The 22,307-nt window shown below is 46.5% G+C and overlaps 2 protein-coding genes across 3 annotated transcripts in view; one reads left to right on the forward strand and one right to left on the reverse strand.

Annotated features, from left to right (window-relative positions):
- Positions 1 to 9,234, forward strand: part of LOC121540297 (F-BAR domain only protein 1-like) — a 42,684-nt gene extending 33,450 nt beyond the window's left edge. Inside the window, 21 exon segments of the mRNA XM_041849066.2 lie at positions 149 to 247; positions 466 to 562; positions 651 to 768; positions 983 to 1,007; positions 2,181 to 2,241; positions 2,619 to 2,803; positions 3,300 to 3,324; positions 3,450 to 3,506; positions 4,148 to 4,199; positions 4,449 to 4,576; positions 4,721 to 4,869; positions 4,871 to 5,735; positions 5,875 to 5,981; positions 6,109 to 6,277; positions 6,399 to 6,513; positions 6,618 to 6,773; positions 7,161 to 7,293; positions 7,458 to 7,654; positions 7,861 to 7,925; positions 8,521 to 8,688; positions 8,822 to 9,234. Of these exon segments, the coding sequence (XP_041705000.2) occupies positions 149 to 247; positions 466 to 562; positions 651 to 768; positions 983 to 1,007; positions 2,181 to 2,241; positions 2,619 to 2,803; positions 3,300 to 3,324; positions 3,450 to 3,506; positions 4,148 to 4,199; positions 4,449 to 4,576; positions 4,721 to 4,869; positions 4,871 to 5,735; positions 5,875 to 5,981; positions 6,109 to 6,277; positions 6,399 to 6,513; positions 6,618 to 6,773; positions 7,161 to 7,293; positions 7,458 to 7,654; positions 7,861 to 7,925; positions 8,521 to 8,688; positions 8,822 to 8,850 (3,000 nt within the window). The 3' untranslated portion in view covers positions 8,851 to 9,234.
- Positions 9,235 to 11,078: 1,844 nt separating this feature from the next.
- Positions 11,079 to 22,307, reverse strand: part of LOC121540296 (DNA-binding protein RFX2) — a 56,718-nt gene continuing 45,489 nt past the window's right edge. For both annotated transcript variants that reach the window (XM_041849064.2, XM_041849063.2), the window contains exons 10-18: positions 22,067 to 22,185; positions 19,798 to 19,910; positions 17,981 to 18,132; positions 16,211 to 16,308; positions 15,943 to 16,092; positions 15,580 to 15,788; positions 14,021 to 14,174; positions 13,782 to 13,824; positions 11,079 to 13,673 (exon numbers count right to left, since the gene is read on the reverse strand). In XM_041849064.2, coding sequence (XP_041704998.1) covers positions 13,558 to 13,673; positions 13,782 to 13,824; positions 14,021 to 14,174; positions 15,580 to 15,788; positions 15,943 to 16,092; positions 16,211 to 16,308; positions 17,981 to 18,132; positions 19,798 to 19,910; positions 22,067 to 22,185 — 1,154 coding nt within the window. In that variant the 3' untranslated portion in view covers positions 11,079 to 13,557. The remainder of the gene's footprint in view (positions 13,674 to 13,781; positions 13,825 to 14,020; positions 14,175 to 15,579; positions 15,789 to 15,942; positions 16,093 to 16,210; positions 16,309 to 17,980; positions 18,133 to 19,797; positions 19,911 to 22,066; positions 22,186 to 22,307) is intronic.

Raw genomic sequence — 22,307 nt, forward strand, 5'->3', positions numbered from 1 at the left:
TCTTACCACTTAGCTCTACTTAAGTAGCATTTTGTGATGTTTTATGGGTATTTTGAGTAGCATTTTGTTGTGCTTTGGGGTAGTTTGCTGTAATTAGGACCCATCTTGGTGTCTGAACACCGTTGTTGGGTTCTCGTCCTTTGTACAGAAGTTCCAGGACATTGAGGAGGCCCACCTGAGGCAGATGAAACAGCTGATCAAGGGATACTCCCACTCCATAGAGGACACCCATGTCCAGGTGGGACAGGTAGGTCACCCAGGCACTGACCCAGGCCAGGAGAGTCTGTCTGGAGGGATTTAACTGACCTCTCTGAGGGGTTGTCTCCTGCTACAGTCAAACTGAACCACAGTCAAATTTCACACACAGAGCACATCCACAACACACACTCCAGTCCAAACCCCTCTCTCTTCTCTTTCTCTTGAGCTGCTCTCTGACTGCATTGAGCCCCTCTCTCCTCTGTTCAGGTCCATGAGGAGTTCAAACAGAACGTGGAGAACATCGGCATAGATAACCTCATCCAGAAGTTTGCAGAGCAGAAGGGCACAGGCAAGGACAGACCAGGTATACCACACAGACACCATAAACAGATGGTTTGATCCCAGCATGGGCACGATTAGTCCTCACTGTGGTGTGTCCCTATGTGTGGCAGCCCTGGTGGGGTTTGAGGAGTACATGACAGCTTTAGTACCGGAGGGGAGTAAGAAGAGTCGAGGAAAAGCCTTCAGGATTCCTGGACTGGGCAAGAGGGACAAAGAGCCAGACTCAACGTGAGCACACACACACAGACGTGCGCGTACAACACAGGCAGACAGAAACCCAGCTATTTTTACCAAGCAGCCAAGATAAATGGAAATTACTGGAGAGATGTCGTCACACGCACTCAGATGATAAATCCCAATTACCCTCACTTTCTTTTGTCAGCTCCATCTGTGATACTATCTTGTTACTTCGCTACATTCACCTTTGTGTTTCTTTTTGCAGGGATTCGGCTGTGACGGAGACACCAGTGAGTATATGCTAATTCACAGTTGTACACAGTGGCTTAAAAACCATCAAGTCAATGGCAGTTCTTCCATTATCAGTTCTACATCCCTGGTGGTGGTGATTTAAACAGCATATCACTGTGCCCCCCTGCCAACTTACTGGCAGACACATCAATGCTGTGTGTGTGTGTGTGTGTGTGTGTGTGTGTGTTGCGGTTTGTGTGTCGAATTTGTGCGTGTGTATGAGCAAGGGAGAGTAATCATATGTGTGCCAATGGCATGTCTGGCAGCGTTTGGTTACCTTGTCTAGTTTTATTATTGTGAGCAGTGGCGGATAAAGTACCCAATTGTCATACTTGAGTAAAAGTAAATATACTTTAATAGAAAATTACTCAAGTAAAAGTGAGTCACCCAGTAAAATACTACTTGAGTAAAAGTATTTGGTTTTAAATATACTTAAGTATCAAAAGTAAATGTAATTGCTAAAATATACTTAAGTATCTAAGTCATTTCAGATTCCTTATATTAAGCAAACAAGACGGCACAATTTTCTTGATTTAATAAAAACAATTTTACAGATAGCCAGGGACACAGTCCAACACTCAGACATCATTTACAAACAAAGCATTTGTGTTTAGTGAGTCCGCCAGATCAGAGGCAGTAAGGATGACCAGGGATGTTCTCTTGATAAGTGTGTGAATTGGACCATTTTCTTGTCCTGCTGAGCATTCAAAATGTAACGAGTACTTTTTGGGGTCAGGAAAATGCATGGAATAAAATGTAAATTATGTTCTTTAGGAATGTAGTGAAGTATTTTTTTTTTTTAAATATATAGAAATTACAGATTCCCCCAAAAACGACTTAAGTAGTACTTTAAAGTATTTAAAGGGGTTTTTGAGGTTGGCTGGAGATCAGTGGGCTGCCAGGACTGTTTTAACAGACAAGTGTCACATATGAGGAGGAGGAGGGGTGGGTTGTATAGAGCAAACAGAGATCTTATTATATAAGAACCTACTGGGCCCCTCAAACCACCATTTATCCAGGTCCTAGTTTTCACACATTGCTCCTAAAGCTATCTAACACTCCTGATGATAACATCACAGGGTTAAGGGTTGTTATGGTACTTTAAGCATATCAAACACTTGGAGAAAGTGTTTGTTTGTATCTAACATGGGTATTCTCTATTCTGCACACAGAACTCTCCCCTGGAGGTGGATGAGGAGGGGTTTGTCATCCGAGCAGACGTCAATCAGAATGATATCCTTTGCAGTGACAATGACTATCAGACGAGAGGCTATCTCTACTGTATTGTAGTAATAATACCTTGGACAGACCTCTTTATCTTCATAATGAAAACAAGGCTTCCTGCCACTGTGTAAGAGAGTATTCTAGATGGTCTCCTATGAGATGAGTAGAACATTAAGTCTCCCTGCCCCCTGAGAGACATTTAAATGGACTGAAATGCTCTCTGTCTGACCCTAGTCCAGCTCCATTCCATTATCAGTGAATGAGGCTGGACAATGGAAACCCTGACACTCCCAAAGTTGTCCAAGGCATTAGGCTCTTCCCTGTCCATTTTAGTCAGTCCACTGTCCACCCTCAGTCACATCACTTTTTCTTGACTCTGTCTGCACGCTGCTCGACGGAGGACAAGGAGGACAACTTCTACTCCAGCGACTCTGACTTTGATGATGAGGAGCCCAAGAAGTTCCACGTCCAGATCCGTCCGGTGGGCAGCAGCAGCTGCAGCAACTCTGCTGCTACAGAGATGGAGCTAAAGGCCACCGTGGGGGCACTCACACTGCCCCCCAACAGAGGGGTACGACGGGGAGAGAGAAGGGGAAAGGGGGAGGTTTAACCCAACCCCTCTGAACCAGAGAGGTGCGGGGGGCTGCCTTAATCGACATCCATGTCATCAACGCCCGGAGAACAGTGGGTTAACTGCCTTGCTCAGCGGCAGGATGACCGATTTTTACCTTGTCAGCTCGGGGATTCAATCCAGCAAACTTTCGGTTACTGGCCCAACGCTCCTACCCGCCAGGCTACCTGCCACCCCTAGGGGGAAGGAGTGGGTACAGGACCAGAGGGGAGGCATGGGATGAAATGTGTTGTGGATTTTCACATGGTGTGGGATCAAAAGTCTAAGATTTATGAAAAAGATAAGCTCAGAAATGTTTATCTGTTTATTATGCCATGTTTGTTTTTCCTGCTATTACCTCTCCATGTTGGTGCAATAACAGCAGGATGTAAACATTCTAAGTTGTTTAGATATTGCCAGACAGTGTAATTAACAACTCTGCTCTCTCTCATTCCAGGTGTCAATCAAACGACATCTCTCCAGTAAGTTCCATTAAAACCGGCTTCTTGTTAAAAATATCTGTATCTGTTTGTCTCTGTCTGTATGTTTTACGCATTTCTCTGTGTGTGTGTGTTGTCCTCTGACTCCTCTTGACCTCTCTCCACAGGAAACAGCAGTACTACAGTACGTTCAGAGGGGGAGGGAGAGGGCGCCACCCACAGGGGTAAGTAGTTAGCACTCTCACTCTCCACTGTTTCTGCAGCATCAGCAGTCCACTCTCCACTGCCCTGACCCTTACCATGTACTTTATCATTTCACCGTATTCTATCAGTGTTAAAAGGTCATAAACATCTGTTTCATATGGTATTCATGCACAAGGATACTATTACTCTATCTTTAAGGTTACTACCAGTCTGAAGTGATGTTGTGAATGGGATTTACTGTATTGCTTCTGGATAGGCTTAACAGTGCATATCCATCCGGTGATGCATCGTCAAGGTTGCTGACATTGGCTGAATGACACTGTCTATTTGTCACACTTCGGTCTGTGTGGCACATGATTTATTAGTGAGGGATAAGCAGCCTTTGATGCTACAGTAGGAGGCTATTTGTGGAGGAGATGGGATAAAGCAGGGGAAATGAGCAGGCAGGATTAATGATGAGTGCCTTGATTAAAACAGTAGCATAAAGCGCTGGGCTGATGTTGCTTAGAGAAGCCAGGCTAATGGCTGGTATTTATCTTTATGGAAGGTAATGGGTATTCCCTTACAGCTGCCCACCATCAGCACTCTAGCTAATCACATCTCCCCCTGATTGGGGACCAGTCACAAATTAAATTTCACTAACTGTGTGTGTACTTTGCAGAGGGAGAGCAGGACGGCCTACGCAGATCCACCTCCAGTCCAGATCACAGTAGGTGAGTGAATGTCAGTCACACTCCACTCCTCCCCTCTCTCCTCCCTCTGAAGTACATAGCTGTAGCAGGGAGATGGAGAGATGCTGTGGGAGAGGAACCCAGCAGGAGATCTGATGATAGTACTGCATCACCTGACATTATCTCTGGCTGTGCTTTTTGTTCGCTCCTGGTAATGTATTATCTCCCTCTCTCCTTCCCTCACTGTCTCTTTCCCTCTCTCATTCCATCTGTCTCTCACCCACCCTCTAGGTTGAGTTCTACTGCGTCAGGCTCGGACAGTCTCTTTGGACCTCCTCTGGAGTCGGCCTTCAAGTCAAAAAGCTTTGCTGGTAGAGATCAGCTACAGAGAGCAGAGAGTGCATTTGGTGCATCTGAATGTAAATACGGTTTAAAGTATTATGATGTATGATTGATAGGGACAGAAGTTTTTCCAGTCAGTAAAAACTCCTGATCCTATATATGCATGTATGATACATACTGTTTTAGATAGTAGAATGATCGTCTCTCCTTGTTCCCTCCAGATGCTGCCTTCTCCTCTGACTCCTCCTCTCCTGAGAACGTTGAGGACTCAGGGCTGGACTCACCTTCCCATCAGCCCCTGGACCCCTCCCCTGAGCCGGCTGGTTGGGCAGCGTGGCCGTCAGCAGGTCAGAATAAAGAACCAGCAGGACTGGGCAGGCCAGAAGACCCCTTCCTCACTGTCTTTAGAGACCCTTCCCCGGGACGCAGCCCCCACCCCCCAGGATGACCCTGCCAGTATCTGGGCAGCTGCTCCACGATCCCCCCGCCCCCCTCCAGACATGGACCCCTCAGCCCTCTGCTTCCCAGCCTTTTCCCAGTCCCTGGCCCCTCCAGAGCTGGAGCCGGCCCTGTGGAGCTGTAAACACATCCCTCCTGAGGACCCCTTCCTGGTCGCCTTCGAGAGGACCGTCATCCAGGAGACCCTGCCCCCCCCTGACGCCTGGGCCCCCCCACGCCCGCGGCCCTCCAGAAACGGAAGGGGGATAGAGGTACAGGGCGAGCCCTTCTCCGGCTCCCTTAGTGACAGTAAAACCCTCCCCGCCCCCTCCTCCTGCTCTCGCAAGGATAGGGACAGGAAACGAGACCGTAGTGCCCCGCCCCCAGAATCACCTGACGACCCATTCGCTATCACTATGATTGGCAGCCCCACCCACCAGTCAGCCCTAGCTGCTGCGACAGGAGTCCTGACCCACATCGGCAGCAGTAGTAGGCTGACCCCCAACTCCAACTCCCTCCCCTTATCCCATCCTAAGAAGGAGCTGGTCCACTGGAACTCTGTCCACAACCCCTTCAGTGAGGGGACCTCGGCTGGGTCTCTGGCCCTGGGTGGACTGGTCCAGGAGGGAGGGAGGAAGCAGCGCGAGTCACGCAGCGAAAGCGAGCCACGCAGGAGCGGCCTGCCTCTCACACGGCATTCTGGGCCACAGGAGGACCTGTGCTTTTCTACTGATAAAGACCAGAACTGTCTGGACCTGAACACACCACAGCCGCCCTGCAACCTGGGCTCACACAAGGGTATGACTGTTGAACACTACATTACTGGGCTCAGATGTCTATGCGCTAGCTATCTTTTGAGATTGTACAACTATGTTTCACTCTATTCAAAACTCCACGCTGTCTATTACAGGTTGTAATATTGGTAATATTCCTCCAGGTTCGAAGCATAGCTTCAGGCAGGACAGTGCAGAGCTGCTGGTGGCAGCCCCTCCCAGACCAGCCAGAGCCAAGAGGTCCTCAGGCAGACAGAGTGGCTGTGAGAGAGTGAGTGTCTTCAGGAAAATCAACCTGACTACAGAAGCTCTGGTCTGGTCTCACTCCCAGACCTGTGAATTTTACAGCTATAAGCCTGTAGACTACTTAATGAAACCTGTTTCCTGTGTGTCTTCAGTCCAGGTCAGTGTGCTCGTCTCCTCAGCCGGACCCCAGCCCAGACCTCACCTCGTCGTCCTCCTCCAGCCCCAGTGAGTGGGGGGCCCAGACCCGCGCCCCCAGCCCTGCCAGAGGTGGGCAGCCCTCACCCCTCTCACACCTGCACCAAGACCATGCGTGCCTACACAGTTAGTCTGAACACAACCCTTTTCATACCAGTTTTTTTAAAGATACTCAATAGCATAAAGCGCTTATGAATAAGGACATTGTGCCTTGAACTTGTCATAGACATAGCTATTCTTCCCACAGTGCATCTGTCTCGCGGTCCGAGCCCGATCTCCCTGAGCACCCAGGAGTCCTGGCCTGTGGCTGCAGCTATCACAGAATACATCAATGCTTACTTCAAAGGTGGACAGCATAACCGGTCAGTATACATAAGCCGTCTGTACACCAGATCCAATGTTATTACCTTTTATACACAGGCCTGCTGAAAGCTGAGTGTGCGCGTTTCTCTTCTCTCTTCTCCAGCTGTCTGGTGAAGATCACAGGAGATCTCACCATGTCTTTTCCTGCTGGAATCACTCGTATCTTCACTGCTAACCCCAACGCCCCGGTCCTCAGCTTTCGATTGGTCAACATCTCCCGGGTTAACCACTTTCTGCCCAATCAGAAGCTGCTTTACAGGTAGATTAATATGGGCTATGGGATTGGTTGTGAGGTTATGATGTATAGACAGGTTGCGTGACAACTTCACACAAATTATCTGCGCACATCGCAGGGGTAGAAGGCTGTGTGTCGTTATGATTCTGAATGATCCGATAGCTAGTAACAATGACAAGAAGCTGCCATGTGGGGAATCATAGGGGGCTTGTTTCAGCTAGTTTTATCTGGTTCTTGATACCATGTCTTGTTTTTAGGTGTTTTGACTTAAACCACGTCTATGACAATACGGCTAAAATTCGCCCCCGAAGATGCACACGCATTGGTTTTGTTGCTAAACAACACACCCGTCTACAGATTGCTGAAATGGTAGGATATATCTCATTCTCCTGAGTGTGTTATACTCTACAGTGACCCCTCTCAGAGTGACCCAGACACCAGGGACTTCTGGTTCAACATGCAGGCACTGAACCTTTACCTGCAGAGAGAGGCGGAGCTCAACCCCCAGGCGTCCTACTATAACGTGGCCCTACTCAAGTACCAGGTGAGTGATGAAGTACAGTGTTACTCTCTTACCCTCTGTCATCTGAAGTTACACACAAGTATTTTTCAAGATACGTATTTTCCTCTGTCTTCCAAATGACAGCATTGTCCTAACATCAACAACCTTTTCTCCTTTCTTCCCTCTCTCCCTCCCACCCCTCTCAGGTGTCGTCCCAGGACCCTGGTCGTGCTCCCCTCCTGCTGTCAGCAGAGTGTCAGCGTAGTGGCACAGTGACCCGTGTGTCACTGGACTACCACTGCTGCCCTGCCACCGCCCCCTCCACCCAGCTCACTGCTGTGCAGGTGCTGCTGCCCCTCGACCACACCGCCACAGACCTGCAGTGCCAGCCCCCAGCCTCCTGGTGAGTGGGGATGGAAGCATGGTAGTGGGATTGAAAGGGGGATATAAGGTGGGCGGAGGATGGAAGGTGGGCCGAGGGATAGAGGGATAGTGAGAGTAGGAGAAAGGACAGATTGAAGGTCAGCGAGAGGGTGAGGACAGACTGGGAAAGAGAGAGGAGTGGGAACTGGGTTGGCCCCACTGACCCTCTATTGTCTGCCTTCACAGGAATGCTGAGGAACGACAGCTACTGTGGAAACTACCCAACCTCTCCCCCACCAACCACAGCAAAGGTTACTGACCTGTCTCTGTCTTTCTGTCTGGCCGTCAGTCTGTCTACAATACATCCGCACCCATCTCACTCAGTGGCCACATATCGGTCATATTCTAGCTATATAAATTATAGGTAAGGAAATATAAATGCAGTATAATGTTCTTTATTCCAAGTCTGGCCCTTGACAACATAATCGCATTGAGTGCCACCCTCTTCTCTATTTTAATATGCAGCCTTTATGAAGGTATCATTATCTTAAATATCAAGATTAGCATATGAAAGCTGAGCCTGTGAGTGGAAGATGGGTCAGTGCTGGTGATAAGATAAGGGAGAATTGGCAGGGATGGTTATTACAAAAAAAACATTTTAGTCATTAAGCAGACACAGTTATCCAGAGCGACTTACAATTAGTGCATTCATCTTAAAATGGTTAGGTGAGACAAGACATCACAATCGTATAAAGTAGATTTTCCCTCAAAGTATTTATCAGCAGTCAGTGCTAGTGGGAAAAGACAAGAGCCTTTTTTTTTTTTTTTTATAACAAGCCAGTGTTATTAACTTGCTCCTGTTAGTGTAGGGGAACTGAAGAATGTGTCAATTGTTGGTTGTTCCAGGCTCTGGCACTCTGTGTGCCAGCTGGCAGTGCCTGGAGGTTCCTCGCGGACCTCCCCCCAGCCTGGCAGTCCAGTTTGTGGGCTCCGGGGCCTCTCTGTCGGGCATGGACGTGGAGCTGGTGGGCAGCCGCTACCGTATGTCCCTGGTCAAGAAGAGATTTGCCACAGGTATAGTACAGTAACATCATATGTTATTAGGCCTGGCCAATAAGATAGTGTGTGGGCCTTGGAGTTTCACAAAAGGTTATATGAAAAAAAAAGTTAATGGGTTTCACCACATATGTTTGTGTCTCCTTGGCAGGGAAGTACATGGCAGGCTGCTCCTTGTGAGGAGCAGTAGGAGTTCCTGGAGTACACATTGCACTTTTAGCCCTCTGGGCCATACTGACCTCCTTCCCAGGGAGGTAGAGGACAGACAGACTGGGACCAGGCACCGTGCTCACTCCTGCCTTTGGAGGAGAATGTGCACTTAACATGTCCTTGCTGCTAAAATGGACCAAGCTCGTTTTCAGACCTATACCTTTTTTTTGCTCTGTGTTGTACACACAATCCTCTCCCTTTTCCAGGGGAGTGTACCCTTCTTTTTTCTTGTATTGAATCTTGTTTGTTGTGTTTGCATTGTGTTCTGTGCACCTTTTATATCAGGAGTTTGAAAACTGGATGTAAGAAGTTGGTTTTATTGAAGAGAAAGAACTGTTTATGAATGAATATAAACATATACATATACTACTTACATAATGTCTTGAACAGAATTTCCATGGAGACTTGAATTTTAAATGTATGTAAATGAAGAATATTTCTGCGCATATACAGTGGATTTAAAGTCTACACACCCCTGTTAAAATGCCAGGTTGTTGTGATGTAAAAGAATGAGGCAAAGATAAATCATGTCAGAACTTTTTCCACCTTTAATGTGACCTATAACGTGAACAATTCAATTGAAAAATAAACTGAAATCTGAGGGGGAAAAATACAAAATAAAAAAACTCACAATAACCTGGTTGCATAAGTGTGCACACCCTTAAACTAATACTTTGTTGAAGCACCTTTTGATTTTATTACAGCACTCAGTCTTTTTGGGTAGGAGTCTGTTAGCATGGCACATCTTGACGTGGCAATATTTGCCCACTCTTCTTTGCAAAAGTGCTCCAAAGCTGTCAGATTGCGAGGACATTTCTTGTGCACAGCCCTCTTCAGATCACCCCAGAGATGTTCAATTGAATTCAGGTCTGGGCACTGGCTGGGCCATTCCAAAACGTTAATCTTCTTCTGGTGAAGCCATGCTTTTGTGGATTTGGATGTGTGCTTTGGGTCGTTGTCGTGCTGAAAGTTGAACTTCCTCTTCAGCTTTCTAACGGACGCCTGAAGGTTTTGTGCCAAAATTGCCTGGTATTTGGAACTGTTCATAATTCCCTCCACCCTGACTAAGGCCCCGGTTCCAGCTGAAGAAAAACAGCCCCAAAGCATGATGCTGCCACCACCATGCTTCACTGTGGGTATGGTGTTATTTCGGTGATGTGCAGTGTTGTTTTTGCGCCAAACATACCTTTTGGAATTATGGCCAAAAAGTTCAACCTTGGTTTCATCAGACCATAACACATTTTCCCACGTGCTTTTGGGGGACTTGATGTTTGTTTTTGCAAACTTCAGCCGGGCTTGGATGTTTTTCTTTGTAAGAAAAGGCTTCCGTCTTGCCACCCTACCCCATAGCTCATTCATATGCAGAATACGGGAGATTGTTGTCACACAGCCAGTACTTGCCAGAAATTCCTGCAGTTCCTTTAATGTTGCTGTAGGCCTCTTGGAAGCCTCCCTGACCAGTTTTCTTCTCGTCTTTTCATAAATTTGAGGGACGTCCAGTTCTTGGTAATGTCTCTGTTGTGCCATATTTTCTCCACTTGATGATGACTGTCTTCACTGTGTTCCATGGTATATGTAATGCTTTGGAAATTATTTTGTACCCTTCTCCTGACTGAAATCTTTCAACAATGAGATCCCTCTGATGCCTTGGAAGCTCTCTGCGGACCATGGCTTTTGCTCTGAGATGCAACTAAGACAATGTCAGGATAATCCTACTAGAACAGCTGAACTTTATTTGTGATTAATCAGTCACTTTTAAATGATGGCAGGTGTGTAATGACTTCTATTTAACGTGAGTTTGAATGTGATTGGTTAATTCTGAACACAGCCACATCCCCAGTTATGAGGGTGTGCACACTTATGCAACCAGGTTATTGTAAGGTTATTATTTTTAATTTTTCCCCCTCAAAGATTTGTTTGTTTTTCAATTTAATTGTTCACATTATAGGTCACATTAACAGTGGAAAAAGTTATTACGTGATTTATCTTTCTCTTCTTTTACATCACAAAAACCTGGCATTTTAACAGGGGTGTGTAGACTTTTTATATCCACTGTAGACTGAATCATTGTGAGCGGTTACAGTATTAACAGTTCATTGGCCAGGAAGACACATTGAACATTTTTAGTAAAGCTGCTGTTCTTCCAAAATATACATTTCATTTGACTTTCTAATTAATAAATGAATGTGGCCAAAAACGATGGTTTCCACCAATTTATTACACATTGATCAGTACAAAACAGTTGAACTATGCAGTTTGTTACAGACTGTATGCCCTCAAGCTAGGTAAAGTGTAGTCAAGAATAGGTTTAAAAATACATAAAAATAAGGGTTCAATATACTTGTAAGAAGAACCAGATTTAGTTCAATAAAAAATAATCCTCAGCCAAAAGTCTAAACAGCATTACAAAAAACATTAAAGTTCACATAGAAATTACTTTCCCAAGCACTTAAAAGGCAAAGTACTGTGACAGGCACAAGTTACAAAGAGCTCAGGATTCTCAAGCTACTACAAACTGAGGGGGAAAAGTGAAATTCAACCAAAAGTGTTTTGAAATTAAAGTTCATGTAAATCAGTAATTAAATCAGTTATATTTATTCATAAATAGAAATGGAAATTCTCCCAATATGGACACGTGACTGACGTTTCATAGTTTAATTGGGCACTTACACCCCAAATATCAACATTGTTACAGTTAAATATTGATGTGTTGACCATAAGACACAGAAAATGATCAAAACAAGACAAAACGTCTGCGTCACACATCAGTCCCAGCCACTAAATAATCAAAGCAAGGAGGACATCCCCTTTAAAAGCACAAACAGTACAGTATGGGAAGAGGGAAATGATTGGGGAAAGACCAAGTGCTGGATTCAATCCGTATCGCGGAAGATCCGCATTAAAATGTTAAGGTAATTTCCAATTGAGCCGACATATGCAGCGTTTACCGTGAATGCAGACTCCGAACATTGCCTTTAAATTTAAATCGTACTCTAGCGCAGATCTTCCACAATACTTCTGTGTGATATGGGTTGAATCCAGCCCCACGTGATCCCGAAGGCCATTAATAAACACATACATTTTCTACATCATATTAAGAAATATATTTATGTATGAACGTTTAACAGTTTGTTGGTTTCGCACAATCAGTCCTCCTACAGTACAATTGTACGGCTATATAATATGTAATCATCTTAGAGCAACAGCCTCGAGCCGTTTGCACTTTCATATATCAAGCAATAGAAACTAAACATGGATTGGGATATTCTGAATATTTCCCTCTCCAATCAAAATGGAACGAGTCCATTTGAGTAAACGGTAACATTAAGGGGGAGAGCCACACTATCTGAACTCAGAGCATCAGTTGAACTGAACAGATGCAACTAGAGTTTCCTTTAAAAGGGTTTTGGCTTCGGAGGTCCAACGCTCTTTCACGTTTTGGTAAATACATACTATTTTACATCCCTTAAGAAATTCCACATGGCCCAGTTTGGGCCAGACATACGGCTCCACAAAATGGATGCCAGACACACCTCCAGTTAACCCAGAAGGTAGAGCATCATATATACATACAATCTGGTGGTTTCCTGAACACAGTCCACCACTCTCCTTTCAGTCTTTAAAACATCAGTCTTTAAAACATCAATCTAAATGTCTCATCAACATAGATGCAACTGGCTTGTCCTAGACTCTGGGGTGTGACATCTAGAAACACCCCCAAAGTTCTACAGTCATGGATCAATGAGACCAGCATTGTGTGCATCCTGAAATTGAGTTGATGCCAAACACCATCATAGAATTGTTACAATTTGGATGAAAAGTGATATATATACATGGAGAAGGTTACTTGAGTATGGGGGAGTTGGTAGAATTAACAGTAACAGTGGCTACTCTTTATATAGTTGCCTCATAAGAACAGAGCAGAGCATAGAAAAGGATGAGGTAACTAATCATCTCATACAGCCAGGGTGTTAGAGGTCCCTGCCTTCCCATCAACTATGAGACTAGGGGCTTTTTTCTGCATGAAGCCCTACTGACAGAGCCAAGGGAGTGGCCACGCTGGTGGGACAGGTCCTTTGGGTCAGTGGGTTGCATCAATGTGCGTTGAGCTGCCAGTAGCAGCAGAGGCAACACGTATAGAATACTCCTACTACACCTACAGGTTTAAAGGTGCTTTAGAATGTCTGAGGTTCTGAAACAATACATTCATACTGCGGTAGAGGCACAGCTGAGGGAGGAGATAGACATCTGTAGTAGTGGCGGTTAAAGAGAGCATCTAAGGCACTGAAATGACACTATGGCACAGCTAATAAAGGATAAGAAACACACACCACTCATACGAAGTTACACGTATCCAACATGGGTACTGCACATAGTCATCCTTATTCACAGTTGCAAAACAGGAAAAAAAGAACTGTATACCCCTATCAGGTCAAACCAGCCCCCCTTGGTGAGCATTCATTGTTTTCCCTGGGATAAAGAGTCCCCCTTTAAATACACTAACTAGGAGGAGTGGTAGGGTAGGGGCTGAGCCTGCTGCTCTTCTCTATATACACTGAACACACTGGCTGTGTAGCAGGCTGGGCTAGCCTCGCGGCTCTTAGTGTGCTGACAGGACCAGGAGAGCCCAGAGCTTCAGCAGGGCTCCTGAGGGTGGGTCACGGGCCTCATCTGGTCTCAGATCTCCTGCAGCGAGTGGTTGATTTCGATCCTCTCCCTTTTCACGGCCGGCTCGTTGGGCCCCCGGCCCTCGTCACTGCCCATGTCACTCATGTCGTCTGAGAAGGAAGGGTCTGAGATGGGAACAAAAGCGGTTAACAAGAGGTAAGGTTTAGATTTATACCACATTGAGACATAGGGATAACAAGTCAAACACTAGGAGCCAGGGGGAGTAGACCGACCTTTGTCCATGAGCATGGGCATCATCGAGTTTAGGTCACTGAACTGTGTTTCAGAAGAAAGGAGACATTTTATTAGTAATGGGCTAATACAGATTTACATGCTGTCAACAGGCCATTTTACTCATAACCAGAAACTCTCACCATAGAACCTGGTGTGCGATAAAATATGCATAATTATTTTTGCAGGAGTTCCACATGATAGCTCAAGGAAACCGGTACTTGAAAGGCCGCCCACTCACCTCTCCCATGACAGCGATGGGCGTCTCTCCGGTTGCCTGGGCGACGCGGTGCTCCACCAGGTAGAACATGTACTCGTCATAGAGCAGCCTGATGAGGTGGAAGGAGCCGAAACTAGCGGCACTACGCAGGGTCAAGTCCCTGATCACCATGGAGCTGGAGAAGGGGAGGAGGCAATCAGAGAAATTACATTAACACAGCCCCACTGAGCGTCAATCTGCCCCTGCCACACGAAGCTAACCACCACATTCATCAGCCTGCAAATACTACCATGCCTTAGTGAAAATGCATACTGTATATATACACAGGTAACTGCCAAAATAAAGGAAACGCCAATATAAAGTGTCTTAATAGGGTGTTGGGCCACCACGAGCCAGAACAGCTTCAATGCACCTTGGCAAAGATTCTACAAGTGTCTGGAACTCTATTATATGACCCTAAGCATGACCCTAAGCACTTAAGCTTTCAAAAATATTTGTATTCCTCATTTACTCAAGCGTTTCCTTTATTTTGGCAGTTACACACATACATTCATATATACATTAGTGGATTCGGCTATTTCAGCCACACCCGTAGCTGAAAGGTGTATAAAATGGAGCACACAGTCATGCAATCTCCATGGACAAACATTGGCCTTACTGAAGAGCTCAGTGACTTTCAACGTGGCACCGTCATAGGATGCCACCTTTCCAACAAGTCAGTTCGTCAAATTTCTGCCCTGCTTCATGAAATGTGTTTCCACGGCCGAGCAGCCGCACACAAGCCTAAGATCACCATGCGCAATGCCAAGCGTCGGCTGGAGTGGTGTAAAGCTCGCCGCCATTGGACTCTGGAGCAGTGGAAACGCGTTCTCTGGAGTGATGAATCACGCTTCACCATCTGGCAGTCCGACGGACAAATCTGGGTTTGGCCGATGCCAGGAGAACGCTACCTGCCCGAATGCATAGTGCAAACTGTAAAGTTTGGTGGGGGAGGAATAATGGTCTGGGGCTGTTTTTCATGGTTCAGGCTAGGCCCCTTAGTTACAGTGAAGGGAAATCTTAACGCTACAGCATACAGTGACATTCTAGACGATTCTGTGCTTCCAACTTTGTAGCAACTGTTTGGGGAAGGCCCTTTCCTGTTTCAGCATGACAATGCCCACGTGCACAAAGCGAGGTCCATACAGAAATGGTTTGTCGAGATCGGTGTTGAAGAACTTGACTGGTCTGTACAGAGCACTGACCTCAACCCCAGCGAACACCTTTGGGATGAATTGGAATGCCGACAGCGAGCCAAGCCTAATCGCCCAACATCAGTGCCCGATCTCACTAATGCTCTTGTGGCTGAATGGAAGCAAGTCCCCGCAGCAATGTTCCAACATCTAGTGGAACGCCTTCCCAGAAGAGTGGAGGCTGTTACAGCAGCAAAAGGGGGGACCAACTCCATATTAATGCACATGATTTTGGAATGAGATGTTTGACGAGCAGGTGTCCACATACTTTTGGTTATGTAGTGTATCTATCTATCGAGATCAAGCCATCTATCGAGATCTATCTATCGAGATCAATAGGGTCCATACCTGTAGAAGGACCACTTCAGCAGGAACTGTCTTGCAGCCCTGGGGAAGCTGGGGCTGCCCTCATGGGGCTTGAGGACCTGGTTGACCACGTTGTCCAGCCAGGCGGCCCACTGGTCCAGAGAGCTCTGCTGCTGCAGGGTCACCTTGAAGTCCTGCTCCAGCCGCTGGACCACAGTCTCGTCACACTGGCATACCCACGACGCCTGCTCCTGTAGACCAACACACACACACAGACAGACACACCAAGTCAGAGGATATACAAGGTAAAGGTACAAACAGAAATGCGCGCACACACACACATAGTGGGAAGAAAACACTACCAACAAAGATGTACCCAAGGAATTATTAGTTGAATGGACCTACCTGTACATTGGCGAAGTCGACGCGGTTGAGGTCGCTGAGCATCTGATTGATCTGGGAGGTGTTCTGCAGCACGGCGCGGGCCGCCTGGGCCAGGTGGTTCAGAGAGGTGTACCGACGCAAGGTCTGAGCAAACGCACTCACCACCGCCGCCTACAGGACATACAAGAGAGATGGTTAACTTCACCTGGGAATGTACCGCGTGTAATGTATATCTGGGAGTTCAGCTGTCCCCAGAAAGACTACGAGGGTGTTGGAGGGTGTTTTGTACCTTGGTGCGGACAATCTCATTGGGAAAGTCGCTCATGGCTGTGGTCAGCCAGCCCTCCAGACTCTTGGCAAAGTTGCGAATAGCCTGAGTGAGAGTACCTGCAATACAAAACAGAGCTGAAATAAAAGTCACTGACCATTGAGTGCGATAATGTGGTAATGATAATGTTATGATCATGTACAGTCGTGGTCAAAAGTTTTGAGAATGACACAAATATTAATTTTCACAATGTCTGCTGCCTCAATTTTTATGATGGCAATTTGCATTTACTCCAGAATGTTATGAAGAGTGATCAGTTGAATTGCAATTAATTGCAAAGTCCCTCTTTGCCATGAAAATGAACTTAATCCCCCAAAAACATTTCCACTGCATTTCAGCCCTGCCACAAAAGGACCAGCTGACATCATGTCAGTGATTCTCTCGTTAACACAGGTGAGAGTGTTGACGAGGACAAGGCTGGAGATCACTCTGTCATGCTGATTGAGTTAGAATAACAGACTGGAAGCTTTAAAAAGGAGGGTGGTGCTTGAAATCATTGTTCTTCCTCTGTTAACCATGGTTACCTGCAAGGAAACATGTGCCGTTATCATTGCTTTGCACAAAAAGGGCTTCACAGGCAAGGATATTGCTGCTAGTAAGATTGCACCTAAATCAACAATTTATCGGATCATCAAGAACTTCAAGGAGAGAAGTTAAATTGTTGTGAAGAAGGCTTCAGGGCGCCCAAGAAAGTCCAGCAATCGCCAGGACCGTCTTCTAAAGTTGATTCAGCTGCGGGATCGGGGCACCACCAGTGCAGAGCTTGCTCAGAATGGCAGCAGGCAGGTGTGAGTGCATCTGCATGCACAGTGAGGCGAATACTTTTGGAGGATGGCCTGGTGTCAAGAAGGGCAGCGAGGAAGCCACTTCTCTCGAGGAAAAACATCAGGGACAGACTGATATTCTGCAAAAGGTACAGGGATTGGACTGCTGAGGACTGGGGTAAAGTCATTTTCTCTGATGAATCCCCTTTTCCGATTGTTTGGGGCATCCGGAAAAAAGCTTGTCCGGAGAAGACAAGGTGAGCGCTACCATCAGTCCTGTGTCATGCCAACAGTAAAGCATCCTGAGACCATTCATGTGTGGGGTTGCTTCTCAGCCAAGGGAGTGGGCTCACTCACAATTTTGCCTAAGAACACAGCCATGAATAAAGAATGGTACCAACACATCCTCCGAGAGCAACTTCTCCCAACCATCCAAGAACAGTTCGGTGACGAACAATGCCTTTTCCAGCATGATGGAGCACCTTGCCATAAGGCGAAAGTGATAACTAAGTGGCTCGGGGAACAAAACATCGACATTTTGGGTCCATGGCCAGGAAACTCCCCAGACCTTAATCCCATTGAGAACTTGTGGTCAATCCTCAAGAGGCGGGTGGACAAACAAAAACCCACAAACTCCAAGCATTGATTATGCAAGAATGGGCTGCCATCAGTCAGGATGTGGCCCAGAAGTTAATTGACAGCATGCCAGGGCAGATTGAAGAGGTCTTGAAAAAGAAGGGTCAACACTGCAAATATTGACTCTTTGCATAAACTTAATGTAATTGTCAATAAAAGCCTTTGACACTTATGGAATGCTTGTAATTATACTTCAGTATACCATAGTAACATCTGACAAAAATATCTAAAAACACTGAAGCAGCAAACTTTGTGAAGACCAATACTTGTGTCATTCTCAAAACTTTTGACCACGACTGTAGTAATGCTGAAGTTAGGCAGGTGTACTGACTGGGGACAGGGCGCAGCACGTCAGGGATGAGGATCTCCACCAGGGCCTGGTACAGGATGTGGTCACAGCTCCTCATCCACAGCTTGACAGGCTCATACTTGCACAGAGCCATCAGCTTCTCCCTGGGGATCACCCCCTCCATGTCCTCATCACTGTACACACACACACGGCATACAATCACTAAAAGCACCGTTTTCAATCACAGAAAACATACACTGCTCAAAAAAATGAAGGGAACACCAAAATAACACATCCTAGATCTGAATGAATGAAATAATCTTATTAAATACTTTTTTCTTTACATAGTTAATGTGCTGACAACAAAATCACACAAAAATTATCAATGGAAATCAAATGTATCAACCCATGGAGGTCTGGATTTGGAGTCACCCTCAAAATTAAAGTGGAAAACCACACTACAGGCTGATCCAAATTTGATGTAATGTCCTTAAAACAAGTCAAAATGAGGCTCAGTAGTGTGTGTGGCCTCCACGTGCCTGTATGACCTCCCTACAACGCCTGGGCATGCTCCTGATGAGGTGGCGGATGGTCTCCTGAGGGATCTCCTCCCAGACCTGGACTAAAGCATCCGCCAACTCCTGGACAGTCTGTGGTGCAACGTGGCGTTGGTGGATGGAGCGAGACATGATGTCCCAGATGTGCTCAATTGGATTCAGGTCTGGGGAACGGGCGGGCCAGTCCATAGCATCAATGCCTTCCTCTTGCAGGAACTGCTGACACACTCCAGCCACATGAGGTCTAGCATTGTCTTGCATTAGGAGGAACCCAGGGCCAACTGCACCAGCATATGGTCTAACAAGGGGCCTGAGGATCTCATCTCGGTACCTAATGGCAGTCAGGCTACCTCTGGCAAGCACATGGAGGGCTGTGCGGCCCCCAAAGAAATGCCACCCACACCATGACTGATCCACCGCCAAACCGGTCATGCTGAAGGATGTTGCAGGCAGCAGAACGTTCTCCACGGGCGTCTCCAGACTCTGTCACGTCTGTCACATGTGCTCAGTGTGAACCTGCTTTCATCTGTGAAGAGCACAGGGCGCCAGTGGCGAATTTGCCAATCTTGGTGTTCTCTGGCAAATGCCAAACGTCCTGCACGGTGTTGGGCTGTAAGCACAACCCCCACCTGTGGACGTCGGGCCCTCATACCACCCTCATGGAGTCTGTTTCTGACCGTTTGAGCAGACACATGCACATTTGTGGCCTGCTGGAGGTCATTTTGCAGGGCTCTGGCAGTGCTCCTCCTGCTCCTCCTTGCACAAAGGCGGAGGTAGCAGTTCTGCTGCTGGGTTGTTGCCCTCCTACGGCCTCCTCCACGTCTCCTGATGTACTGGCCTGTCTCCTGATAGCTGACAGACACAGCAAACCTTCTTGCCACAGCTCGCATTGATGTGCCATCCTGGATGAGCTGCACTACCTGAGCCACTTGTGTGGGTTGTAGACTCCGTCTCATGCTACCACTAGAGTGAAAGCACCGCCAGCATTCAAAAGTGACCAAAACATCAGCCAGGAAGCATAGGAACTGAGAAGTGGTCTGTGGTCACCACCTGCAAAACCTGTATTGGGGGTGTCTTGCTAATTGCCTATAATTTCCACCTGTTGTCTATTCCATTTGCACAACAGCATGTGAAATGTATTGTAAATCAGTGTTGCTTCCTAAGTGGACAGTTTGATTTCACAGAAGTGTGATTGACTTGGAGTTACATTGTGTTGTTTAAGTGTTCCCTTTGTTTTTTGAGCAGTGTACATGCATTTTCCTAATTCAAATATTACTTTCTCAATCCTCTCAGTTGTCTGACCTGTTGGGGATGGTGGTGGTTCCGTCACTAGATGGTGCTGTTGAATACCAGAAGGTCTGCCACAGCTTCTCAATGTAGTGGAACTGGAGGTTCATCACCACATCCAGAGTAGCCTACGGGAGAGGAGGAGGAGGGGAGAAGGGGAGGACAAAACACAGAGCTGAGCCATGGCAACCAGACACACAACAAAGTTTCTCTGTAGCAGCCTCCCGACTGAGCCCTCATGGTTAGAGGCTGATGCCAAGCTAAACGCTGCCTTCCTTCCAACCCATTGATCCCAAACCAGAACAGATCATATTTGAGAGTGATATTTACTACTAATTCAACTCTAATATGGCTTTAACATGGACTACAGTGTGTGCTATAATTGTGTAGTTCCCTGCTCCCTGTAATATTGGGAAGCCTCAACTCCCCACCCACACACGACTTCCTCATTCCTGTTTGCGTGTTTGAACTCTCACATACCGAGTTCTAAGCATGCACTACACACTAATCAACTCGCCAATCAAATCTCCACATGACAGATTTACTATACTAAAGATTTACTAACTCACTATACAATTTTCCAGTAACTTTATGGGCTAAAAGGAGACATCGTCACAGTGACAACGTCAACATAATTGAAATGACACCAAAATGGCCACAGATATAGCCTAAGGTATGTTTAAATATCACATAATATGGACAGTGAAGCCGCAGCCAACCCTCAGTAACAGAGCAGCAGTTAGCCTCCTGTATGTTCTGTCTATCAGTGCTCTGTGGTTAGTGGTACAGTGTCTCTATTCACTCTTCACACCATGCCCAGAGATTCTCCTTTGGCAGGACATGCTCCCAGTCTCCAGTTACAGCCCAGCAGAGTATAAGCTTTCCTTCAATCACATGATATGTTTTTGCTTCCTCTCCAAGGATCACTATGGCAACCGTGTTTACCGTTGCCCTGGACAACAGCTTAAACACTAAACTCCAAAACGAAAAGAAGAATTCCCCTGCCCCTACAAACAAGTGTTTTACCTCTCCAGTTGACACAAAGGAAAAACAGCATGCCTTAAAAACTATGGCTAGAGAGAGCGAGAGAAAGAGCGAGAGGAGCATGCTGGGACTGAGGTTCCTTAACGCTGCCCCCACACACATACACTTCTTTATGTGGTTTCGACTGATTTATACATTTCCTTCCACGCTGGAGTTTTTATTGCTAATTTTATAATTCAACTCACAACACCCGCAGGCTTCATTGGCGTGGTTGATAGCAGGATATTTTGCTCTTATTAATAACTGACATATAATAATAAATGCATGTATGGACGCCAAAGCCAATGAATATGAATGTGTATAGATAATTAATGCATTGCTTGTTTGGACAAATGTTCAAATACAACATCTACAGCTGTATTTCCACTAAAAGCAGGGTGAGGAATAAGTTCTTCCTGGACCTACACCTTGATTTGTCCTTTGTATGCTTGTTACCTTTATTTGCATTGTACATTTCAATTACCATCAATAAACCTCCTAGTATAAAGTTAACAGATGGTTGTTTGTTCACAAAGAGAAAAGCGCATAAACATTAAACACACACAAACACACAGAGAGCTGTGAGTGACAGAAATGCGCCGGCCAGACAAAGGCAGGAGCCCATGTGCCCGTCCAATGACAAGGCAACACAAAGGCCCACGGGGAGGTGAGCACAAAAAGATACCAAGATGTCCACCCAGCACGCTGAAAGGTTAATTGGCATGTCTTGAAAGCTGAGCTGAGATGAAAGGAGACTGGAACAAAAGGAGCGTGGTGTGGCTGGACAAAGGGAGGCCACAGATAATATGATAAACCCACGGCTTCAGTGCTTTAATGAAGCTTTTCAGGGCTCTCTCCCTTTCTTCTCTCTCTGTAGCTTGGAAAGTCCCCCAAAAATGTACATTAAACATTTCACCCCCTCACTCATCACTGTATCCCATCCAGGGAGTTGGTATTCTCTTCAGTCACATTCAACAGTAACTAAGGATGTTCTAGCACCAACTAGCACCAGCTCTGAAATGTTGCTTCCCCCATACATAATTTCATCAAATTTGCAGTGCCGTCGACTAGGACAGGACACCTGTTGAGGGCTGCAGTCTCTCGCTCTCGCTGGCAGCGCCTGCGGCACCAGAACAGACCACACCAGAGCAGTGCAGTTTGCAGCTAGTTGGCGCTGTGTCGTACGCTGTGTCGTACGCTGTGTCGTACGCTGTGTCGTACGCTGTGTCGTACGCTGTGTCGTACGCTGTGTCGTACGTACCTCACAGTGGTCCCTGTACAGGTTCTGCAGCTTCTTCACGTCGTTCATGTTGATGCGCTCGGGGAGGGGCTGGGTGCCCATGTCAGGGGTGGGGAACGGGGGCAGGACATGAGACACATCTGCGGACACGATGACACAGTCAAATCCCAAACAACGACAAAGAGGTGTTTAATAATACTGTGAAGCGACATAATTAAATCTTGCATCCAGTGATTAAACTGGGCTGGCCCTACCCTAGGCT

This window comes from Coregonus clupeaformis, chromosome 26 (genome assembly GCF_020615455.1).
Source record: "Coregonus clupeaformis isolate EN_2021a chromosome 26, ASM2061545v1, whole genome shotgun sequence".
In the NCBI taxonomy this organism is placed as follows: domain Eukaryota; kingdom Metazoa; phylum Chordata; class Actinopteri; order Salmoniformes; family Salmonidae; genus Coregonus; species Coregonus clupeaformis.